Source organism: Nipponia nippon, unplaced genomic scaffold (assembly GCF_047370975.1).
Source record: "Nipponia nippon isolate SJK-2023a ecotype South Korea unplaced genomic scaffold, ASM4737097v1 scaffold_18, whole genome shotgun sequence".
NCBI lineage: Eukaryota > Metazoa > Chordata > Aves > Pelecaniformes > Threskiornithidae > Nipponia > Nipponia nippon.
In genome coordinates this window covers 6,592,775-6,615,470 of record NW_028262334.1, presented here as the reverse complement: position 1 = coordinate 6,615,470, position 22,696 = coordinate 6,592,775, and the positions used below count along the sequence as shown (strand labels likewise).

Here is a 22,696-nt window from a genome sequence, read left to right as displayed (position 1 = left end):
AACTTTTATGTGGTCTGCATAAAGTTTGTTGGTGCACCCCACAATCTAGAATAAATAAGTTATTTTTTTTAAGTATCTCTGGATTGAATTAACATAGAAAATATTTCATGGCAGGTGATATACACAAACAGCTTGTTTCTTGTTCATTTTCTACAGACATAGAGGCAACATATACAGAAAGTTTTACAAGAGCGGCTGTACTCTGCTGTAATTTTTGCTTATTTGATAGTGTAATGCCAATTCAAATGTTGCATAAGATTTTCTTCATTAGAAAAAATCACTGCCTTGTTGAACTTTCTTTCCCTTTCTTGGATGAGTTGGGTTTGTGGTTTTTTTTAGCATTTTCGCTGATCGCCTCTAGGTGTCAGGAAGGATATTTCTCAGAATACGTAACTCATCTTAAATTTTTCTCAGCAGAATCCTATCTTTATAAAACCCTTGCGAATTCCACCTCTTTTCTTGACAAATAGGCATGCGTTTATAAATAGGAGCCCATAAAGCCACATTAGTGGAGTTTGGCAGTTTTTAAGAATATAAACACTTCCAGGGGAAAAAAAAAGCAATCTGTAACTGTGTATAGAACACTGTGTACTTCAGAAACTTCTCAATATTGTTACAAATTTCTTAGTAAACTACCTTTTTACCTGCGAACACAACGGTAATACTGATACTTTAATTTGGAATAACTAAAATAGATTTCTAATTAAAAAGTCCCCTATCACAGCATTTGACCTCCTAGGAAATATTTATTTCATTGTTACGAAGATAGATTACTACGTGGAATCTAGTTTTTATCATCTGTTTTATCATCATGTATAAGTAAGTGTTCAGTTCAGAGGATCCACAAACCATTTGCTCCAGATAAGCCCATTCAGCAAAGGCAACAAAACACTTCCAAGCACTCACCAGCAGTGTTAGATCAGTATGTAAAAGATTAGAGTCCATACGATATCACTAGGTAATCAGCAGAATGATTACTTTTAAAAAGATCTTTACGGTTCCTATATCTTGACTCAGGTCAACTGTGAACAAACTTAGCAGCTCACTGACGCAGACAAAGGCACGAGGTAAAAGGCAGCCCCTACTGAGTAAGTGTCTGAAGATGCAAATGAGGAATGGTACAAAAGGTAATACTGGGGATAAACAGGGTCACGGAGCTAAACAGCATATTTGAACATAACTGCTCTATTAGTAGGAAGCAAAATAATTTTCTAAACTGTAAAAGAAGGCAACAATATATGCAGGCAAGCAATGAAAAGGAACATAATTGTACTTCCCAGTCACAGCAGTGATTGCGGAAATGTCCCTGGAACACGAGCTCGGGCCGGAATGGAGGTCTGCACACTGGTGTTCACGGCGACACAGGAAATTACACTGAAAGGTTTGAGGAGGAAATTAGTCGCTTTCAGCATGGATAGGTAAAATGGATCATACAGTAGCAAAATTCAATGAAAATATGTATTCAGAAGACAAACACCATTCATTTTCTCACCAAGTAAAACATGTCTGACTCTAGGTTTCGTTAAGAGGCTACACTCTTGAAGATAAGCATTTACTAAGTCAATGAGGAAGGGCAGATGTAGATCTAAATTTTTTCAGAAAACAAATATTCAGCAACTTACTGTCATTAAAGCATCTTACATTGCTAACTCAGGATCTTTAAATTCCTGATCCAGCACTGGAATAAAATTCTTTAAATAAATGAGGAAAATCATGCATTGGATTATTATGCTCAGTATCCCAAAGTAACATTTTTAGAATTTACAGTTGCTGAACATGTAGTCTAGAAGATAACAGTCTATATATGATGGAACTGAGATACTAATAATTACAGGTAATTAACTGTAGTCCGAAGTAGTACTTTTTAGCAAGCACCTAAGAACACACCACCACTGAGGATTTTCTGCCTTCCACAGTATGTGCATGCTCTATTTCCTAGAAACTCCCAGGCCTTGAAGACATACCTGTTATTGTACAGATTTAGGATATTGGCAAAGTTTTGATGTTTTACTAGGGCCCTAAACATCGCCAACAGGCAATGTGTGTCAACACGTTTTAGCTGAAGAGTTCAAGTAAGGCGATGGGTCATCTTCTGCTCCACGGAATGGGAGCGTGCAGCTTTCTTTTCATTTCCAGCCATGATATGGATCGCTTGGCTGTTCTGTGGGCGAACAGCAGGCTGCAAGCCATCGCTTAATATTACGGAACGGCAAGGGGATGTGCCTGCGGCCTGCCATGAGCAGAAGCACCAGCGAAGAGGACACAGTCCGGTTTTTGGACTAACATGAATTACATGAAGTCCGACTGAAGCCTACCAGAAAATAATTAAATAAAATTCAACTAAAAATAATCATTTTACAACTCTTTCTCTCATGACAGTCTCCCAAAATTGTGTGTATTATAATTTCTTGCTGGGATAGGCCTAGCGGCGCTGCTTCCTTGGGACGGGAATTCCTCGTCGGCACCTGTGGTACCGTCCAGACACCTCAGCTCTCCAACACAGGGCACTTCTCAAACACTTCTGCGGCGACGCTCTGCTCAGCCATACCTTCCCGACCGCTCTCGCACGCTGCTTCGCGAACACCAGCGCGGCCGCCTGCTCCTCCGCGGCGCCTCCTCGGCCGGGGAGCGGCGAGGCTCGGGCGCGGCTGAGGGATCGCCTCAGGGCCGCGGCGGGCCCTGACGCCAGCAGCGCGGGGCGGGCTCCCCCAGGGGATGGTTGCCGCGCCCGCCCGCTCCGCGCAGCGCCGCCGGGACGTGCAGGCGTCCCCGCCCCGCTTCCCGCATGCGCCGTGCGGGCCGTGCGTGCCGCGGGATTGGGCGGGGCGGGCGGCGTCGCCGCTGCCCCTCGCTCGGCGGAAGGAGAGCGGGGACGGGAGGCGGCCCCGGCGGCAGCGGGCCGGGCGCGGGCGGCCCTCAGCAGCGAGCCAGGAGCAGCCGGGGAAGCGCCGCGCCGCCGCGGGGATGAAGGACCGCCTGGCCGACCTGGCAGAGGTGAGGACTGGGGCCGGGGGCGGGTCGGGAGCGGCGGGGAGAGCGGGGAGGCTCCCGGGGAAGGGGGCGGCGGGCTGAGGCGAGGAGCGGGGCGGGAGGGAGGGGACAAAGGCGGCGGGGGGCCGAGGGCCGCGCGGGCCGTTATCGGCGCCTGAGGTAGCGGGCGGCGGCGGGAGGGCTGGCGTTCCGCTGCGGGACCCGCGGGGCCAACGCCTGGGCCGCGTCCCCGGGGCAGGGGGGTCCCCGGGTGCCGCACGCCGCGTTCCAGCTCCCGTCTCGGGGAGGGGGGCGGCTTCCTGCCGGGAGCCGGGCGGGCGCGCCGGAGCCGGGCGTTTGGCAGCGAAGCTCGGGCTTCTCCGGTTTTCATAGATCACCTTCCCGCTTCCTCCTGACCTCTAGCGCGTTAACGTTTTGAATGGCGGAGAAGCTGGATAATAATTTTGTTTTCGAACTGCCTGTGGTGTAGCGGGGTGGATATATCTGCTGGGGAACTGTTTAACCAGTAACGCGTCAGTAAAACTATCTGCAGAATTTATTTCCCACGTGTTTACAAAATGGTAGCTGGTTATGTTGATACGTTCTTTTCCTTTCCCTTATTTGTGCTTTGAAAACAGTATCCTAAAAAAGAAGGGAGAGTTGGAGGGAGGTACCATCCTTCAACAGGATTTGGCCTGGTTAAAATAAAAGGATATTTGAGTTTTTTTGTTTTTTTTCTGAAAAGAAGTGGAAATGGAGAACACAGAGGAGTTCCTCTGAGAGTTCTGGGACTCGACATATATGTAGAAGTTGGCCTGTGTTGAGCTGCATGCAGGTTTGGGGCTCGTTCACCTTAAAATTAAGTTCGTATCTTCTGGATCACAAAATACGTTTTGGAAGGTCCATCTCCAAGTGATGGAATTACCAGTCTCTTCCTCTCCAAAAGGATGAATTGGCATCTGAAAACTTTTCATGTGATTAGATTATAGTATCTTTACCAGGAAAGATGTTTCCGAGTCATGCCAAAGAAATGTGCAATTTCTTTCAGGTATACTTCTTCCCTTTTCCTATGTCTAAACACATCCAGGTTGTAGGAATATGTACCAGATTTCAGTGATGGTGCACACTTCCCAGAAAGAGGAGGCAGCAAACAGTGATCCAAATTTGCTTTTTAATTTATACTCTTAAACATGTAGACTTCCTTCTGACTGAGGGGAAGCAGCAGTGGTTTGTTGTATGTTTTTTTTTTTTTTTTAATTAAAAAAAACCCCTTAGATATTGTTAAAATTTTTAAAAGCAACTGTGCATAGGGGATTTTAAGCCAGCTTCAGTATTTGACATCTGAAAACATTACTGTACTGCAGCAAGCTACTTCTTTAACTGAAACATTACTGGAGCAAGCTACTGCTTTAAACGCAATGGTCAGTATTGCTGAAGTGCTTCATATGTTCATCGACATAATTTTCACTGCCCGTAGATTAACAAATAGCTTAGAGAAAAAAATTGAAGTTCTCTTCTAACTAGAAGAAAATATTTAAACATCAAATGAAGGTAGCAGTTATTGAAGATCCAGTCTACATTTTATCACTTAAAAGTGTGTAGTTGACATGAAGTTTTGAAAAGTTGCATACCGAGGGAGATGGCTTTTCTGAAACTTGATTTCCACAGGGAACTCATGGAAGTAGCAATTTCCAACTTACATCTTTATCTGAAATATCAAAAAAGATCATGTTTTTGTGAATTGATTTCCCTTGCTAGAATAAATGCTTTGAACAGTGATCCTTGATCACACATCGATAAGATTGCTTTGAAAAGGAATAATCTGAAGAAATAATGTATTAACGTTTATTTGCCTATTTTCCAAACTGTTTCAGTTTGATTAGTGCAGTTCCATTGTGTTTTATTTAGCTAAATCATTAAGTGAAGGGTAGAGCATATACGTTGTGGTTTTTAAACAGGCCTGGGCCTGCAGAGTCTGCAGGAATAACTATGCCTTGCCTCTTTCCCTTAATATAAGAATGTCATTGTGTGTTATTTTGGTTGTACCGTACAGGTGAGTTCCATCCACCCCTTTTCCCCCAAAGACCCAATGTGATACATGAGCAGTTTAAGAGGTCGTCGTACTTTAACCAGTCTACACCGACCTATTTTAATTAAATACAGTATTCCTTTTAGCAGAAATGTAAATTTAAGTTTACATGTTCCCATTTGTGTGTTCCTGGATTTTATTTGACAGCAAGCAAACTATTTTGTCATTAAAAGTTGTAACATTTTCCTAGATTTCCCTTTATCTTTATAAAGAAGAGGGAGAAATGTTACTTATCAATGTTTGTGGGCCGTTAACATAAAATTATCATAACTTTTTGATACTTTTGTTAAGACACTGTTTTAAGGCGTTTAAACAGTGCTAAAGTAGTTGCTGGAAAAATTGCTGAAGACATGCAGATTATATAGCCTTCAGATAATGTTGCTTCCTCTTATTTTCTAGCTAGAAAAAGTCTTGTAAAGTACATGCATTTTCAGAAGATAGCAACCATAATTGTATTTGTCCACTTCTAGGGGATTATTTTAATGCCGTTTCTAAATTATTCCAAGCAGGCCAAAATGAACTTCTTTCAGCTGTTTGAATTGTCCTTTAATACAATTAATTGGACAATTGATCAAATTCCAGACTGGTTTTAGTTATTTTGAGTGCAAATGAGTGTAAGAATAAAAGAAGGTTAAAACGTTCTCACTGATCCAATATGCTGTTTTCAGCAGTGGTTGATAATAGATATTTAGGAGAGAAAAAAACCCAGGGCAAGTACATAGCAATGATTGTGTAACATATTCTCCCAGCCTTCAATGGTTTGCTGTTCATGGATACAAGTCCATCTTAAAATGACTTAGAGAGCTGTAGGATCTGTGTTCAGCACATTCAGCCAGTGTCAGACACTAAAAACAGATGTCCTTTTAAAGGTCTGTTAATAAAACTCATTCAAACTTTGTTATTGTTGTTAAATCATTTAAGAAAGAGGTAGGATGCAAACCTTCTCTGCTTAAGTGTGATATTTTAGATCTGAAGTTTGGGATGCATTGTTCCTGTGGCTCAAAAATATGCTGAAATGGATGCAGAGCTATCTGTTGAAATGCATTTTTCTTGCTTGATCAATGAATCATTTTAAATGTATGCTTTTTATATTTCTTTACTCTTTGAGTGTTACTGAGGATATCTTAGACATAACCTTTGAAAAGTACATTTATATTATTTTACTTGAACAGAACTGCACTTGATTTTTTTGTAAACTATTTCTTGAGCATTCAGTTAGTGCCCCAAAACTGTTTAGGAATGAGCGAAGAACCACAGAGTCACAAAAGTTAAAATTGGTGGAATTGGGTGGTATGGAAAAAAAAAGTAAAAGGATCCAGAAGGAGGAAAACATTACTGAGTTCTTGTTTTTCCAGAGTTAACCTCTTACATTAGTCTTTGCTCAAACATGGAATTTTCGGAGGATGAGCTGTATGTTTTCTGTGTCAGCGTAAAGTAATTTCTTGTAGACCGTTACCTATGATGTTTTTCTGGCTGTACAATAATGCTACTAAATGCTAATGTTAATGATTGACCTGCCAGAGCTGCCCGACAGATCTCCTTGGCCCTCTGTCAGCCCTCCCTGGCTACTCTGATATAAAAGAATTTCTTGAAACACTGATGCTGTAAGGAGAAACTCTAACACTCTATAACCCACACTTTGGGTCTGATTCATCACGATGATGATGGTCAGCTGTTATCCTTGCAGCCTGCCAGAGGAATACAGGTGATTTGCACTGAGAAAAAACTAACCTTCATTGGAATCTCAGGGGCAAGTAATAGTCATGTTTTTAGGTCAAAAGCTGTTTTCAATATCAAAGTTCAGTAATTAATGTGGTAAGACATTTCAAGCTAGCCTTATTTCTGCCATTCTATAAGGTATGGAAAATGTCAAAAGTTTCATAAACCATCAGGATAGCCTCTACTTGGAGCTGAGAAATTATATCATCTGAATATCTGGATTCTGTCATATAACCAACTTTTGAGGGAACTGGATATATTTTATAAGTCTGTGAATGTTTATGGAGTTGTATGGCCCAGACTTTCAGTCCCAAGGTCAAGATATGAGCTGCAAACAGACGTCATTAAATTGCTCTTGGCGTTGACGTGAAACTTTTTATCAGTTTTTTGTGATACTGCTTATACTGAGGAGGTAAGGTCTAGGAGAAACAATATGTTTCTGCTAAACTTGACGACAAAAGTGAGTTCTTGGTTGAATTGTGTGCTTGTCAAAAGAAGGTGCATCACTTAAGTTGAAGAGAGTTAGCAAGTAAGCTGTATTTTAGATAAGTGGTGATTTAAGAAGGTCGAGAATAGAGCTTGACAGGTCATCAGGTATCTTTCAAGTGCTGATGTTCAAGGTTGGCTGTCCATAAATCCTTCAACAAATTGTAGACAGCAAATTGATATGTTATTGGTGTCGTTGCAACCAAATGTGAAAGTGAAATGAATGTGGAGCGGACTGCAGGGTGAGTGACCATGATTGCTTCCTTCCAGCCTAGCATCCACAAACAGGGCTTCTGAGTAAGACTTTTGTATCTTTCATTTAAGATTCACTCAGGTGTTTAATGTTTTACTAAGATCTTCTGACCAAACTAAAAGCTGACATGCTGAATCTCTTAGCTGCTACTATTTTCGTTATTTTTAGTTCAATTAGTTAAATACAGGATGTGGTTGTAAACAATTAGAAAGATTATTCTTATTCAGTAAATGTAAGCAGAAGGTGTTCTTTTACATAGATAATGAAATTAAATGTCTTTAAAGTGTAGCTCATTCTTAAATATTAACTTATAACTGGTAGCTTTGTAGCACTGCAGTCTCTGGTATGGGTAAAAGTTGGGTAATGTCATTTGGGCACAGACTTCCTTGCTTATTTGTATTAAGCAAGACTGTTAATTGATGACAGCCCCTAAGGACAGATTCTTTAATATTGAGTTCTAGCAATCATCTTCCCCAAATGAGTAACTACAAGAAGTCTTTAGTGACCCACAGCATTATGAGTGATTGGAGGGTGGTCCAGGAGAGCAATAACATCTAAATTCCTTTATTTCAGTTGTAGCATTATGGTTCCCCTGAGCATAAAAAACAGATGATTTCTGACAAACATATTGTCATACGGCTTTATGCACTCCCTGAATTTGCAGGAAAGGAACTGTCACAAAGTATGAGTAATAACTTTCCTGGAAGATTTGGGGCAGTTTTAGTAGATTTTTGGTGCGCAGATCTTCATTGAGTATGACCTCCTTTATTAGATAAGAGCAGTGTTTGGCATTGGATTAAATTGCAGAATTGTCATGCAAATAATTCACATCTCACCTAATTTAATAAAATGAGAAACAAGGGGTTATTGGGTAATAGGATCAGGGTTTAGGAGCAGAAAGTGGGTGTTAGAAGGTCAAAGGCAGAGGGTCTTGTAGGAAAAAAGGAGTTCTGAACATGAAAATCCCTTAATGTTACCTATCTTGTAGGTTTTTTCAAACAGATAACCCATTGACTTTTATGGTAGAGTAATATTTTGTCCTAATTTTGATTCGATGCAGTTCAGTGTGCTCTACAGAGGGAACTAGAGAACGTGGAAGCTGGAGGTCTTTGCCTTTATACGATGCACGTTAATTCTCTCTTCCTTTGAGCAAATCTGAATCTCTGTTACTGTCAGATCCATATATATTCTTCTGGGCTGGCTCGAGGGTTAGGGAAGCATGACTCGGGGAAGGAACGTATGGGGCTGTGTGCCCTGGAGGTCTGTGAGAGGCTCTTAACTTGAGCTTCTCCCTCTTTGGCTGCTAGTCTAAGGGTTTATTAATTATGTAATGCACGTATAGTTTAGCGTAGCATAATTATGTCTAAATTGGTGTGGAATAGCAGCCTTGAAAACACCCAAGGGCAAAACTAGGAAGCAGAGGTTGATGGCTTTTTGTTCTAGCTTTCATGAGATGTTAGCTTATTACATCACACGTCAGTCATCAGCACCCCTCTTAGTATTTCTTTGAGAGGGTTTGAGTTACTGTGTCAGTAAACCGAATATTATTTTCAGTTCATGTGGCACTCACTGTGTAAGTATCTTTATGCTGTGAGAGAACATTTATATGCTAAATTGTATTTTAATAATTTTTATGACAGGTAATGAAAACTGTGGCATCACTTACAGACTGGTTCTGTCCTGAAGTTGTTTACGGAGGAGTACATGCCTTAGCATTCACAACTTTGTGGTAGTCGGGTGACTTTCTTTGAACTCTCTGCTTATTTGTTTTTAAATTACAGTCCTCAGAAGAAGAAAACTTACTTTTTTGACTTTACAGGCTATTGACAAAAATGTGTGTGTAGTAGCAATGTGGAAGAAGTTGTAGTTGTTTCAGAACAGTATCCTGAGTTTTATTTCATAGATTTGTTTTGTTGTCTTTTACAGTGTAAAGGAAACGAAGATGGGGAGACAGTTATTGTTGAAAAAGACCATTTTATGGATGACTTTTTCCAACAGGTGAAGTTATAGTTTTCACCACGCATTAAAGACTTACAGTTTTCTTTTTGTGCCTTTTAATTTCTGTAATTATGTTTAACAATTCATCTACACACACACCCCCAACATACCTTGTAATGGTATGCCAAATCAAATGCTGGTAACACCTTTGCTTGTTTATTTCAGGGCATTTTCTGTCTTTACTGCATAGAAGTTTTTTTAACTCTCTGTTGACAAGGAATTTGCTTATAGAATTTTAAAATCTTTTTTATTAAGAATAGTAGCACTTAAGGTTTTGGCCATATGGCATATATTTGCTATTAAGAATACCATTTTTTCTTTTTTTTTTAAAAAAAAAAAAGGTGCAAGCTGTTTAAATGTCAACATTTCTGCTGGGATTTCTGTCAGATACTTACAATGTTGCAATGAAATACTTTGGTAAGAAAAATAATAAAGCATGGGGTTTTTTGTAGTCTTTGCTCTGAATCATTGTAATGTTTTCATTGTCATGTTTCTCTTCCCTAGGTTGAGGAACTTAGAAATAATATAGCAAAAATAGCACAAAATGTGGAAGAAGTGAAGAAGCAGCACAGCATTATCCTGTCAGCACCAAATCCTGAAGGAAGTAAGTATCACTTTTCTTAGATTTCAGATATGTGTGGCTAGATATTCTGAAATAATTTTGTTTGTTTGTTTTAGCTGTCTATAGGAATAGAACTTCAGGTGTTCAGAATGCAAAGTGTAACACAATTTAATTATTTAAATATTTCTGTATTTAATATTGAATTAATATTTTCATTTGCTTATTTTTAACCCTTTAAAAGTCTCATTTGAATAAATAAATTTTCAGAATATTTGTTGCATCATCCAAACCTTTGCTAGACCAAAACTCAGTTTAATATGGTATCTGGAAATTGATTGTCTTCAGAAACTTCGAGGCTACTTGCATTTCTTTTAATTTGTGAAAATGTAGAAGTTGTCAACTGAAGCTCACACGGTAGAGCCATCATCTTCTCTTTATTCCTCAGTAGTGGCACGATCCTGTCTGACCCTAACGGTACAGCCAGCTGCTTCAGTGGCAGCACAAGTTCCATGCTGGAGCCCTTTTGTAGAGGCTGTAACCCCAAAGCTGAAAGTGAAGATGTGCTTTCTGAACAGAGAACTGAGAAGTTTAGGGAACTTATCCAGAAGCGTGGAACCTTCTCTGTTCTCAGCACTTCTTAATTCAAGGCATGTCTGGCTTCGTGGGCAGCCTTTAAAGAAAAGGGAAGAAAAGATGCTGAGATATTTTTGTGGAATTGTTGCAATGCTAGCTTAACATTTATCTTGTTGATGAAAACTGAACTTTGGATGTTAGTTTTTCTTTTCCCTCCTTTTTCTTTGTTTATGGATGGGTATATGTTTGTATTCTTACAAATGATTTTGCAGACTGCTTTTTGTCTTAACAATCGTATACAGCCAATGAATCTCAGGTTTAATAAGGGTTCATCTGAATGTTTAAAATCTGTGGTCTCAGCTCATTTATCAGCTTGTGTTTGTGCTAAAAATTGTGCTCATTAATGCATCTGAACTGTCTAGGAACATGACATTGCTTTTAAGTAACATATGCTCTTGTGAATTTAGTGTCTTCAGTAAACCCAATAACAGAGATCTAGCTAAGTTCTTCATGAATTCAAAAAATATAGGTAGTGCATGGTACAGTTACGTTAATAAAGGCAAAACCAATGAGTCCATGATAAACAACAGAACTAAAAAAATGTGAGATAAATCTGTATTTTCACTTGATAGACTTCAATTAACTTTCATTTTGACCAGCAAATGAATATTACCCTGAAAGTGTTAGTTAAAAAAAAACATGGAATATTTTATCAGCTGGTTTGGTTGGTGATTTGGTAATAACATTTCCCAAGTGTAAGGGCCTGTCATAAGAAGCAGGAATCTGATAGTATGCTGTTATAAAAATAGTATTTAAAGTACTTAGGAGTATAATGAAGTACTTCTGTGCGTGGTTGTACTGAACATAATTATGAGATTGAAATAGTAAGCCAGCAACTATCTACAACTCGACCTTGCAATCATTAGCAGTTCTAAAAAAGAAAAATTCTTTTTTTTTTTTTTTTTAAAGGAACAAAAGAAGAACTTGAAGAATTAAATGAGGAAATAAAGAAGATTGCTAATAAAATCCGAGCCAGGTTAAAGGGTAAGTTGTGAGGAGAAATAAAACTACTGTCGCTTGTAACAATTCAGGATGGTAGCAGTGTTACAAACTTAATGCATTGCGGCTGAACTTCTAAACTTTAAAAACTGCATTATGTATGCATAAATCATATTGTACAGCGCTCTAAAAAAAAAAAGGGGGGGGGAAGAGGGAATCGCCTCCCTGCCAGCTAATGTACAGCCTGTGTCAGTAACGGTATCGTCCTCTACTTTATTCCCCTTGGCAAGTTTCACCCCTGATAAATACCAGGTCTCGGCACAGCCTAGTTTGTGGAACAGGACAAAGAGCTTGCTTGCTTTCAGAAATAACCTAGAAAATCACAATGCAAAGTAATTCCTCTGTGTAGAAATGTATTCTGCCACTGAAAAGCTGTTTGTTGGTTGTGATGTTTTGGAAGAAGATTAACTGCAAAAAGACAGTCTCCATGGCATAAATGTCTCCATAGGGAATTGCTGTAGAGCACCTATTGTATTTTAAATTCAGACTAGCTAATTTTCCTGTGGCTTTCCCCTATGAGTATGTCTTAATTGTTTAGCATATGTTTTGAAATATATTGGATGTTTTAATATTACTATATTACAATTACTATATCCTTTTGTCCTTCCATAAACACTAGGGTATGGTGTTTACTGTTTAAACTGTAAGAGCAGCCCATTTTGTTACACTTTTTGAAATTTTTCCAGAGTAATAGACAGTAGTGTGACTCTGTTAAGAGTACTGAAGTAGTTACTGTGATTTAAACTCTGTACTGATTATCAAAATTATTTTAAATTTATCTAAATTTTATTTAGATTTAAATTTAAATCTATTTTCATAGAGATAGATATAGATACAGATATATATCTCACTGCCACCCTCCTTCTCCCCCTGACATGTTAAACACGTCTGTTGGGAGCTTGTACATGAGAAAAGTAATAATTAATAGTACTTACAAAATAACTGAGCTACGCTATTAAATAATAATACTGAATGTTGACTTATAATATTCTTATATTGTTCTTAGCTATTGAACAAAGTTTTGATCAGGGTGAAAATGCTAATCGGACATCAGTGGACCTCAGGATAAGAAAAACACAGGTATGATAACTTAATAAGTGTCCTGGTTTTGGCTGGGATAGAGTTAATTTTCTTCCTAGTAGCTGGTACAGTGCTGTGTTTTGGATTTAGGATGAGAATAATGTTGATAACGCACTGATGTTTGAGTTGTTGCTAAGCAGTGCTTACACCAGTCAAGGTCTTTTCAGCTTCCCCTGCCCTGCCCGGTGCACAAGAAGCTGGGAGGGGGCACAGCCAGGACAGCTGGCCCAGACTGGCCCCAGGGCTGTTCCATACCCTATGGCGCCATGCCCGGTATAGAAACTGGGGGGGTTGGCTGGGCGTCGGTCAGTGGGTGCTGAGCAGTTGCATCATTTGTTTTTTCCTGGGTTTTGTTCCTCTCTTTGTTGTTGCTGTTTTCCTTTTCACTACATTTTTTAAATTATTTGTCATCGTTGTTGTTATTATTATTTTATTTCAATTATTAAATTGAATAGCTGTGTGGTGCTTAGCTGTCGGCTGGGGTTAAACCACAATAAGTTTAAAGAAAATAAAAGGATTCCAGTAAATCAGAGGATGAGTTTCTTTTCTGAAATAGTTTCAGAACTTCATGTTCTGTTTTGTTGGAATGTAAATACCACTTTCAGTTGTTGTGCAGTAGTATTTGCTGTATCAAAAAAATAAATGTTTTTGTTCCACATTTTTAAATCCTCAAAAAACAGCACTCTGTATTGGCTCACAAGTTTGTGGAGGTCATGACGGAATACAACGAGACCCAAACTCTTTTTCGAGAACGCAGCAAAGGTCGGATACAGAGACAATTAGAGATAAGTAAGTGACCTGTTACACTTTTTTAAAAAAGAGGAATTGTGTTGTTAGTACCTCCCTTGTTTCTTATTACTTAAAGACGGTACAAAGCATCATACATCTCGGACATTATCTTGAAGCATGTGAGGGAAAAGAAACAATTTTATCACATGGCATAAACTCCTTGATACTACTCAGCTGTAAAGAAAATAGAGGCAACTCACTAAATTTCTTTTATATTGAAAATTATTAAAGAAAATATGTTTCCTTTGTTTCATTTATTTTCAATGTTGCAACTTTAAATGAAACATTAAGAAAAGCTGCATTGTGATGATAGCAAGTGTTATTAAAAGCCATTCCAAAATTAACACGCTAAACAGGACAACGTCTCTTTTTATGCTATGCTATTTTTGTCAATAAGAACATTTGTTAAATTCAGCTGACATAAAATCAGTGCTGCTGTTATATGTACTCTAATCATTTGTTGACGGACTCGCATTTGACTTCTTTCATCATTGATTATTACAAGGAGTACTCAGGAAGGTACCTGACTCTACTCTGAACTACAGCATCTACTTCGGAAGGTGTCTAAAACAATCCGTAACATCTTGTACCTAAAATTAGCCTTTCTGAATATCTCCTGTAAGAGCAAATATACATATATTGCTGAAATAGGAAATGCAAACAGAAATGTTGGCAAATTATAAGAAGACTTTGCTTTTCATGTGCTTCTCAAATTTGTCATTATCCTGTCATGCTAATGGTTCAATTCAGCATTTCAGTAAAGTTCATGGAGCAAGTTAAATTCTTCTTTACCTATACATTTGAGGGGAGGGACCCGAATACCTCAGGACATGGTTCTTTTAAGTTAATGTTGTTACGACCCAATTAAAGCCTTCAGCTTTTCCTCAGCACTGAACATTTTAAAGCAGATTTTGCAGCATTCTTGGGTATTAACATGAGAAAGTAGTATTCAAACTGTAACTTTCATCTGATAGGACAGAATTATATACATTAGTACAGATATTCAACTTATTTTACATGGGAAGAACAGGGGTTTGATTTTTAAAACTGTAGAATTCAAATCACTTGAATGTGTTGTGTAACTCATAACGCTTGCATTTGTCATACCAGCGTGATTGATAGGATTCAGTTTTATTAAATATGCAACAATAAACTACATCAATTGTTAGATGTATTCAGAAAAGTAGAAGTGAAGGTACGCTATGGGTAATCATTTTTTTCTGTGTGGAATATGAATGTAATCCTGTGTTGGTAAAATCAAGTTTACATGAAGATTTTATTGCCCACACAGTGGTGGGGAGGGGGGCAAGTAAATTAGGTGCCAATGTGACATGATTGAATAGGTAAATATTGAATGTTATATAAATACTCTCTCTCAAGTTCTTCCTTCTGAAGAACACTCTGCTTAACAAGGTTCATAAGTACATTGTAAATGTTTCTGATCAAACTCTTCAATCTGACCCAAAATCCCACCACCAACAACCAGGAATTCTTCATCATAGCTTTGAACCAACATTTGTTTTCTGGCTATTAATTGATATTTTCTGGGTTTTTTATATGCAAAACAGCACTTGGTAATGGCTAAATACCACGTTTTATCCTGAAAAATGCTCAATACAAGAATTTTCATTGAATTGTCATCCTTCTGGTATGGTACAATTTTATGTTCAATAATGAATAAGTGATGTTATGTGAAGTACTGTTGTTTTTATCCTAGCTGGAAAGACCACCACTGATGAGGAACTGGAAGAAATGTTAGAGAGCGGTAATCCTTCAATTTTCACTTCTGACGTATGTATTTCTGGTCCAGTTGTGTCTCTTCTCTGCTGCTGCTTCTGCTATTTAGAGGTGTCAGCACATACTTACTGATGTCCGTATCTTTTTTTTGTTCCCCCGAAGATTATATCAGACTCTCAAATAACTAGGCAAGCTCTGAATGAAATTGAGTCACGTCACAAGGATATTATGAAACTGGAATCTAGCATACGGGAACTCCATGAAATGTTTATGGACATGGCAATGTTTGTTGAGACTCAGGTAAATGAACCAGTTCAAACACGTTTATGTAAGTGGGATTTTTTTCCCCAGTCTTCCTCTTTCAAATATGCAGAAACAATTGCTTATATTCAGATAATACAGACTTACAGTGGTTTTTGAGTGTGATTACAATATATCAAGGTGAATCACTAAAGGTTTTTGTTTTGTTTTAAATAAATGTACAATCTAGATGTAGTATATGGTATGAATAACTAAGCATAGACTTTCTTTTCAATTGGCATACTTGGTATTTTCTTCAACATGCTTATATTGCAATATGCTTGAACGTTTTGTGCATGTTTAAGTAAGAACAACTCTATCCTGGAATGCTGGCTAATATCTTGGGAATTCGGGATTCTCACAGACGTGATAAAGGGCTACTGTGTTAGAATAAAATGTGCGTTAGCAAGGATGCATGCAACTTGCACATAATACGAAGGTATGATTACTGTTATAACTAACACGAATGCAAAGGGATTGACAAATAATTCAAGTAGTCTCTTATATTCATAAGCTTTGTCTTGACATGTACGTAAACTCATTCTATTTGTAGTCTTTACATACCAATTATCTAACAAAAATATTTTTAACTTCTGTTCTTAAAATTCTTTGACTTATGCAGGAAAGTGAAAAGAATAATGTTCAGGAGAGAAACTTTCCTGAAAAAGACTGTGTTCTTTTTAATTGGGTTTTGTTCTAGAAGTCCTGTGTTGCTTTGACATTAAATATATAGCCAAGGCAAATTGGTAGCAGTTTTCTTTTGAATTCGAAATGAACAAAAGTTACTTGTGCATCATTCTTTAACGCTTTGCTGTTTACTGCTGCTGATTATTTCTTCTGATGGACAGAAACACAGGTAATAGACTTACTGTAATTTTTCACCAATCCTCCATTTCACTACCAAATTTCATTCATCATAATTAATTTGAATTTGTTATATATTGACATTCTAAACCCTCAATTCTGAGGAACTTTTGAAGTTGCTATTATATGTGTGTGTTTTCTTAGATAACTGTTGAACCTTGTGTCAGACTAGTCCATATCCTTTCCCACTTCAGGCACCTCAGGGATTTCTGATCTCTTTAGTTTGTCAGCTGTAGTTTTGGCTGGTAAAACATACCTCATGTTCAAAGGTATGTTTTCAGGTGTTCAGTATTTGTTCCTGCAAAAGGGAGAAATATGCCTGCCGTGCCCGTGAATGTTCCGTGTTTGGTTAGAACTTTGAGCCCGTGTTTCTCATTCCCTTTTTCCTTTACACATCAAAGCAGAAAAAATGTCAGCCACTGGTATGTACATTAGTCACTTGTTTAAAATAATCGTTGATATTCTATAGCCTTTCTTCTCTTAGGTTTGTTAAACAAGGATCCATGGATTCCAATAATAAATTTTTTTTCTTCAAAATTTCATTTTCAGGGTGAAATGATCAACAACATAGAAAAGAACGTGATGAATGCATCAGATTACGTGGAACATGCAAAAGAAGAGACAAAAAAGGCAGTTAAATATCAAAGTAAAGCACGAAGGGTATGCTGTCTTTCTATAATTGTGCTAGTTAGTATATTAACTTAGCACGGTATGAAGCGACCTTCAATTTTAGTTGATTTTTCTGTTGTTGTATTCAGTTGTACAAGGTAGATTTAATGTATGCATTTTACTTTTTTGTAGCCGTGATATTTAAAATTAGATTAGAAAACGTTGTTATAAATTAGTATATGACAGAGGAAGATTTACCGAAGGATTTTACACGCAAACAACAAAAAAACATTATCAGGAAGAAATCAGAACACTTCCAATGTGAATTAATTTGTTATAGTTGAAATTAAAAATTTATATTACCAGTAGAGGACAGAAACTTGAACTTTGTACTACAAAAATGGATAAACAATTCATGCACAGCTAAGGCTATGTTCACAATTTTCCACTTAAAAAGCTGTTGTTACAGAGTGTAAAACCCCCTAAAAGAAGAATTAATATTATCCTAGTAGATAAATTCACAGGTTCTTATCAACTTAAATTATTCAGACTCTAAATAGGCTTAAAGGGTTTTGGATCGTTATCACTGGTAAACTTACTTGGATTTATAGCTATAAAATCACCATGCTAGCAGGAAAAATAAAATTATGGGGTTTGCTGAATCAGGCTTCCTTTTTTAGAATTCCATCTGTAATTATTCTTTTTACAGATAACTACTTTTTTACTCTTGTAAAAGTACTAGATTAGGGGGATCTTCCCTCTGGAAAGGGTGTGACATTAAACCACGACACTTGATTTTGTGGAGGAACTGAGTTCAAAGTAACGTTCAGGCATTTTCCATTGGCATGGAAACTTGTTTTCTGTTTCAGTATCGTATCTTCCCATCAGAAAGCCAAATAAGGTATTCTGAAATCAAACTAAGCAATTTATTTTTATATTTTGTGACTGCATGATTGCAGAGTGAATGAAGTGTTGCTCTGACATTGTTTTCCCCTTTTGAGATGCTGTGCAATTTTGTGAGGCTTTTTATAGCAAGTTGGATTTGAGGGAACAATGTATCTTTAGATAGACAAATATCTATGTATAGATAACATGCCTGTTATATTTAAAAAAAAATATTTAAGAAGTGTCAAAAGAGCCCACTTAATGTATTTGTAAATGGTGATTTTCTCATCTTTGATAACTGTGTAGGTACTAATCACACTAGTTTACCTGTAAGCACTGTTTAAAATGTTTCTTCTTATGCCTGCAAGAGTATACAGATAAATTTATCTCAATTTGAGAATACTGCAGGCTTTAATAAAAATGAATGTGGATCTAAAAACTATTTTAAAAATTGAAAATAAATGCAAGTCTTAATGTCCTTAATATTAAAATAATAATACCTTGTTTTTTGACAGAAAATGTGGATAATTATCATTGTGTCATTGGTGTTGATTGCCATAATTGCTCTAATTATTGGTTTGTCTGTTGGTATTCGGTGACACTTGGATAACCTCAGCATGCATGACTTCCTGCCAGTGTGGCAGTAAGTAACTAATCAACTAATTTTGCTCTTGTGTCGTTCTGCTAACCCTTAATATCTGTACAGTTAGTATGGGGGGTAGGCTTGAGATGCATTGGTGGATGGATCTCTCTCTGCATACTATAGAAGCGCTACACGTGTTGATATTGAAAACTGACATCTAGTGGTAAGCCGCTAAATTTACAGAAAGCAGTCACTACATAAGGCTTGTAAACACAGAAGGAAATGAGAGCAAAACATCCACTTACTGTCTCGCAGTCCTTTGAATTTTTTTTTATAGTGAAAGTTCACATCAGCAAGCGATCTGCACTAAGCTACGGAATACTAGTTACATTTGGAACTTTATCCAATGGGGATTTCTGTGGTTTTAAGTAGAGCTTTCATAAAAGTAGATGGCTACAGCCATAAAGTTGGCTATGATGCCTAGCAGAACATCCTAAAATTTCTTACCTCAAAGATGTTTATTAATACTAGACTAAATGAAACAGTGGGAGATAACAATGTCTTTGTAAAAGGAAGTCTGCAAAGGTTCCAACTGGAACCTTAGGACATAAATATGAGAATTCTTTCAATCTTCAGATTTTTGCTGAAATCTACCATTTCTTGTCAAGATAACACCTAGCCAGGCTAAGTAGAAAATAGCAGTTAACTCTTCTGAGTCCAATAGAAACTCAACTTTTTACATGTAGTATCTTCAAACTATATGCGAAGCGCTATGAGTGGGACGTCATTTCAGACAGCTAATCAGGAATTCAGTTTTCTGTACTAACACTCTTTTAATATGGAGGTTTTTTGGTTTGATGTTACAGTTTCTTCTCAGCTTTGGTTTACGGGCAGATAACAGGATTTACTGTATCATTGCTTCTAGTCAGCAATATCTGACCTGATGTCAGACTCCGATGCATTTACATAGAACTCATCTCTTCCCCCCCCTCACCCCTTGCAGCTCTTCTGAGCTATTACCTACACCATGTTTTTACTGACATTTTATTGAATTCCACTAAGTGTGCAGGTGTAAAGGTTTGAGCAGGCTACAAATATTTATCCAAGGAGGGTGGCAGTAAGCAGTGTTACTGTACTTAGACTTGACCTTGATAAGTAAATGTTCACTCTTGCATTTGTTTCTATACGTAATGATATTTACGGAAGTTGGGTATGAGTAGTAACAGTTACTCTGTGAAGCAAAACACAGAAGCGTTACCTAGACAGCTCTGTCTTGTAACTACGGTTACATGTATGTTACAAAAGACAGACTAACAATAGGAAATCATAGCAGTAAGCATTCTTTAGAAAGAAAATCCAAACTCAGATTAGATATCAGTATTATTAATTTTCTGTGGTTATGTATGTATGCATGTATTTAACCAGTTCTGTATCTGACAAGGTATTTCAATCTCAACTTTTCTCTTTTTTGCAGAAATTGATGTTCATAATTATATGTGTAACTGTATTGCTTCTGATACTTGGAATTATCCTAGCAACAACACTATCATAGCAAGCACATTCCAAGAGTTATGAACCTTCAGAAACTCCAAACTACATCTTCAGTAAAACCAAACCTTTTTTAATAAATGATGCCTTATACTGTTCCGTAATGATGACCTATCACTAATGGTTAAAAATGAAAACAAAATCACTCTTAATGTTTACTCATAAATGAAGATCAGAATGTATTAGGATATGTATGGATTTTCATCACAAACTATACATTTGTAAGACTGAAACTTGCTCTTAATGGTTTTGAACTAAAGTAACGTAGGATTTTTTAGTATCTCGGTGTTACAGTTAAAACAGGGAGTTGAGAGACTATTGAGTTTTGACTATTTGGCTTTTTTTCGTATTGCTAATATAATTCTAATCACAAATTTTAGTACCTTACCAGTGCTGCTTTTGTTAGCACTCTTGTGAACATTTTTATAAGATGTAGCCTTGTCTTTAAGTGTATTAATTATTTAGTCACCTTAACCTATCTAAGCTTTATACTTAAAATTTTTCTCCAAGAAGTGCTAAAATATTTTATCCTGAAAAGACTACTTATTTAACTATCTGCCTATTGAATTACACTTGAGAAGGGAAAAAAAAAAAAAGCTTTTTTACACTTCCCAGGTTTTTTATTTTTTCCTTCAATGTGACTAAGGTTAATTGCTTTAAATATTTCCTTCCCTTTATAATAAAAAGTTAGTTGCAAAATATCTGGTAAAAGAATGCAGTAGTGAAGCACAGTGAATTTGAACTTGAGCAGATAATTTTACAAATAATCCTTGTGTAAGGGAGACTGATGGATCAGTTTAGTCTTATTGTTCATATGAATATGACAAAAATCACACTTTATCAAGTCAAGTTTTCTTATTCAGAAGCTTGTTAATGTTGATGTGTGAATATAGCACATAGGGATAAACTCCCTCAGAAAAGTCTGAAACATAATACAAACTAAGACGCTGATTTGTTATGAAATTTGTGTGTTTTATAACATATATGAAGTGTTTTAGTATGTACATACCTGTTGTAATGCTAGCTTGCAAGACTTGAAAGCTTGGAAGACTTTAAATATAACCAAATAACTGCATTTAATGTTACAGGTTATTTTTTTATTTTGTGTGTAAAATATTTGTAACTTGAATTTTTGACTTCTCATTGTTTAAGGATATCCATGTAGATATGTAGATATATTTACACTGTAAGACAATTAGAGGAAAGTATAACGTGTGCCTTTTTAAACACAGTCTAAAACTATGTTTGTCAATGTTTCCAAATACTCAACTATATAATGTTAACTGCAATAACTCGGTCCTAAAAGGTTAGAATCCTTAAACTTGCGTTTTGTTGAAAGTGTCTGAGATCAAAGTTACTCAGTAAACTATAATTCAGTCTGTTGACTTCATGAAATTAGCAAAGTTTACAATTTATATTGTATGTATGAATAGTCCTGCTTTGCTGTCCAAATATACTGTGAATGCGCCGGAGCTATTCAGATGTCAAGCACGTTTAAAAAAGAAAACAAATTTATTGGTCTTTTTGCAAGCCAGCCATAAAGAAGTCGTTTGAAAAATTTTGGCTTCACTAATGAACAAATTTCTTTACCTCTAAGTCCAGAACACTCACCGATGTTTGTGAGGAAGTTTACATGCAAAGTAAGGAAAGATTGATTGCCTTAGTATTGTTCTTGCTAAAATATATTTTTATTCTATAGTTTTCTAGATTTTTATCAGTAAATAGTATTTATACAGAGACACAAATTAGATTGGGGGAAAAAACCAGTTCTGCTGTTTAACAGCTGGTTATCTAAAATGTCCCCCAAAATCCCGTCATGTTGAATTTTTTTATTTATAATGCAATAATTTGCCCATCAAGACCAGAAATTTGAGTAGGCCACTCCACACTTCTTACTTGTTGTTGTATAGCTGCCTCAATGATTTTGTTTTGAACAAAACAAAACTTGTTTTTCACATGAACCTCTTTGTTTTGTTAGTATTGGAGGGGAGTAAATCTCTAACCTATGCACTAATAAATTTATCTAAGCAAGTATCTTGTGGCTATTTTTATATTCATGATGTTATTGTGACCTTTGTGAATATTTCCAGTAAGTGTTTGAATGAGGCTGGTATGTTTTTGCAATGACATGTCAAACAACCGATACCTAGGTCTTAGAGTAAAGGTAGTGTATCTCCTGAAACTTTTTACCAAAAAAGGTGTGGAGATGATCAAAGTGGTCCCCACGCGGTGATGCTGTACCTGTCTGCTCTCGGTAACCTTGCTCTGTCCAGCTGCAGCCAGCTGTGGGCAGCAGCGCTGCCTCTCCCCTGCGCACCTCTCCAGCAGCAGGCAGCTGCTGGGGATGGGAGGTGGGGAGGAAGAGCTGCCACCTGCGCTGGGCAGCACAGGGACTGCTGCTCGTCTCCTTCGGCGGCCTCTTCTCCCTCACCTTCCTCCCCCGCATGTCAGATACGGAGGTGCCGGAGCCTTCCATGTGGGCAGTGCTCTAGCAGGTGCAATACAAGTGACTGTAGAAGGGGGAAGGTTGGTTGTGCTGCTCTTGTTGTGTAGGGGCTTTTTTGGAGAAATTTTGAGGAAAGCATGCCCAAA

At 37.4% G+C, this 22,696-nt stretch overlaps 1 protein-coding gene across 2 annotated transcripts; it reads left to right on the top strand.

Moving 5' to 3' along the window:
- The first annotated feature begins 2,800 nt into the window (after positions 1-2,800).
- On the top strand, positions 2,801-22,136 carry STX2 (syntaxin 2). Of its 2 annotated transcripts, XM_087754601.1 has the most exons (11): positions 2,801-2,994; positions 9,444-9,515; positions 10,020-10,119; positions 11,620-11,694; positions 12,716-12,789; positions 13,470-13,578; positions 15,296-15,369; positions 15,478-15,615; positions 17,029-17,139; positions 18,489-18,616; positions 20,031-22,136. In XM_087754601.1, exons 1-10 carry the CDS (start codon positions 2,965-2,967, stop codon positions 18,570-18,572), a joined length of 867 nt encoding a protein of 288 aa, XP_087610727.1. In that variant the 5' UTR covers positions 2,801-2,964; the 3' UTR covers positions 18,573-18,616; positions 20,031-22,136. The 2 variants fall into 2 exon arrangements, with proteins under 2 accessions (XP_087610727.1, XP_087610728.1); XM_087754602.1 differs by lacking the exon at positions 18,489-18,616 and having other exon boundaries at positions 2,803-2,994.
- Positions 22,137-22,696: the final 560 nt, after the last annotated feature.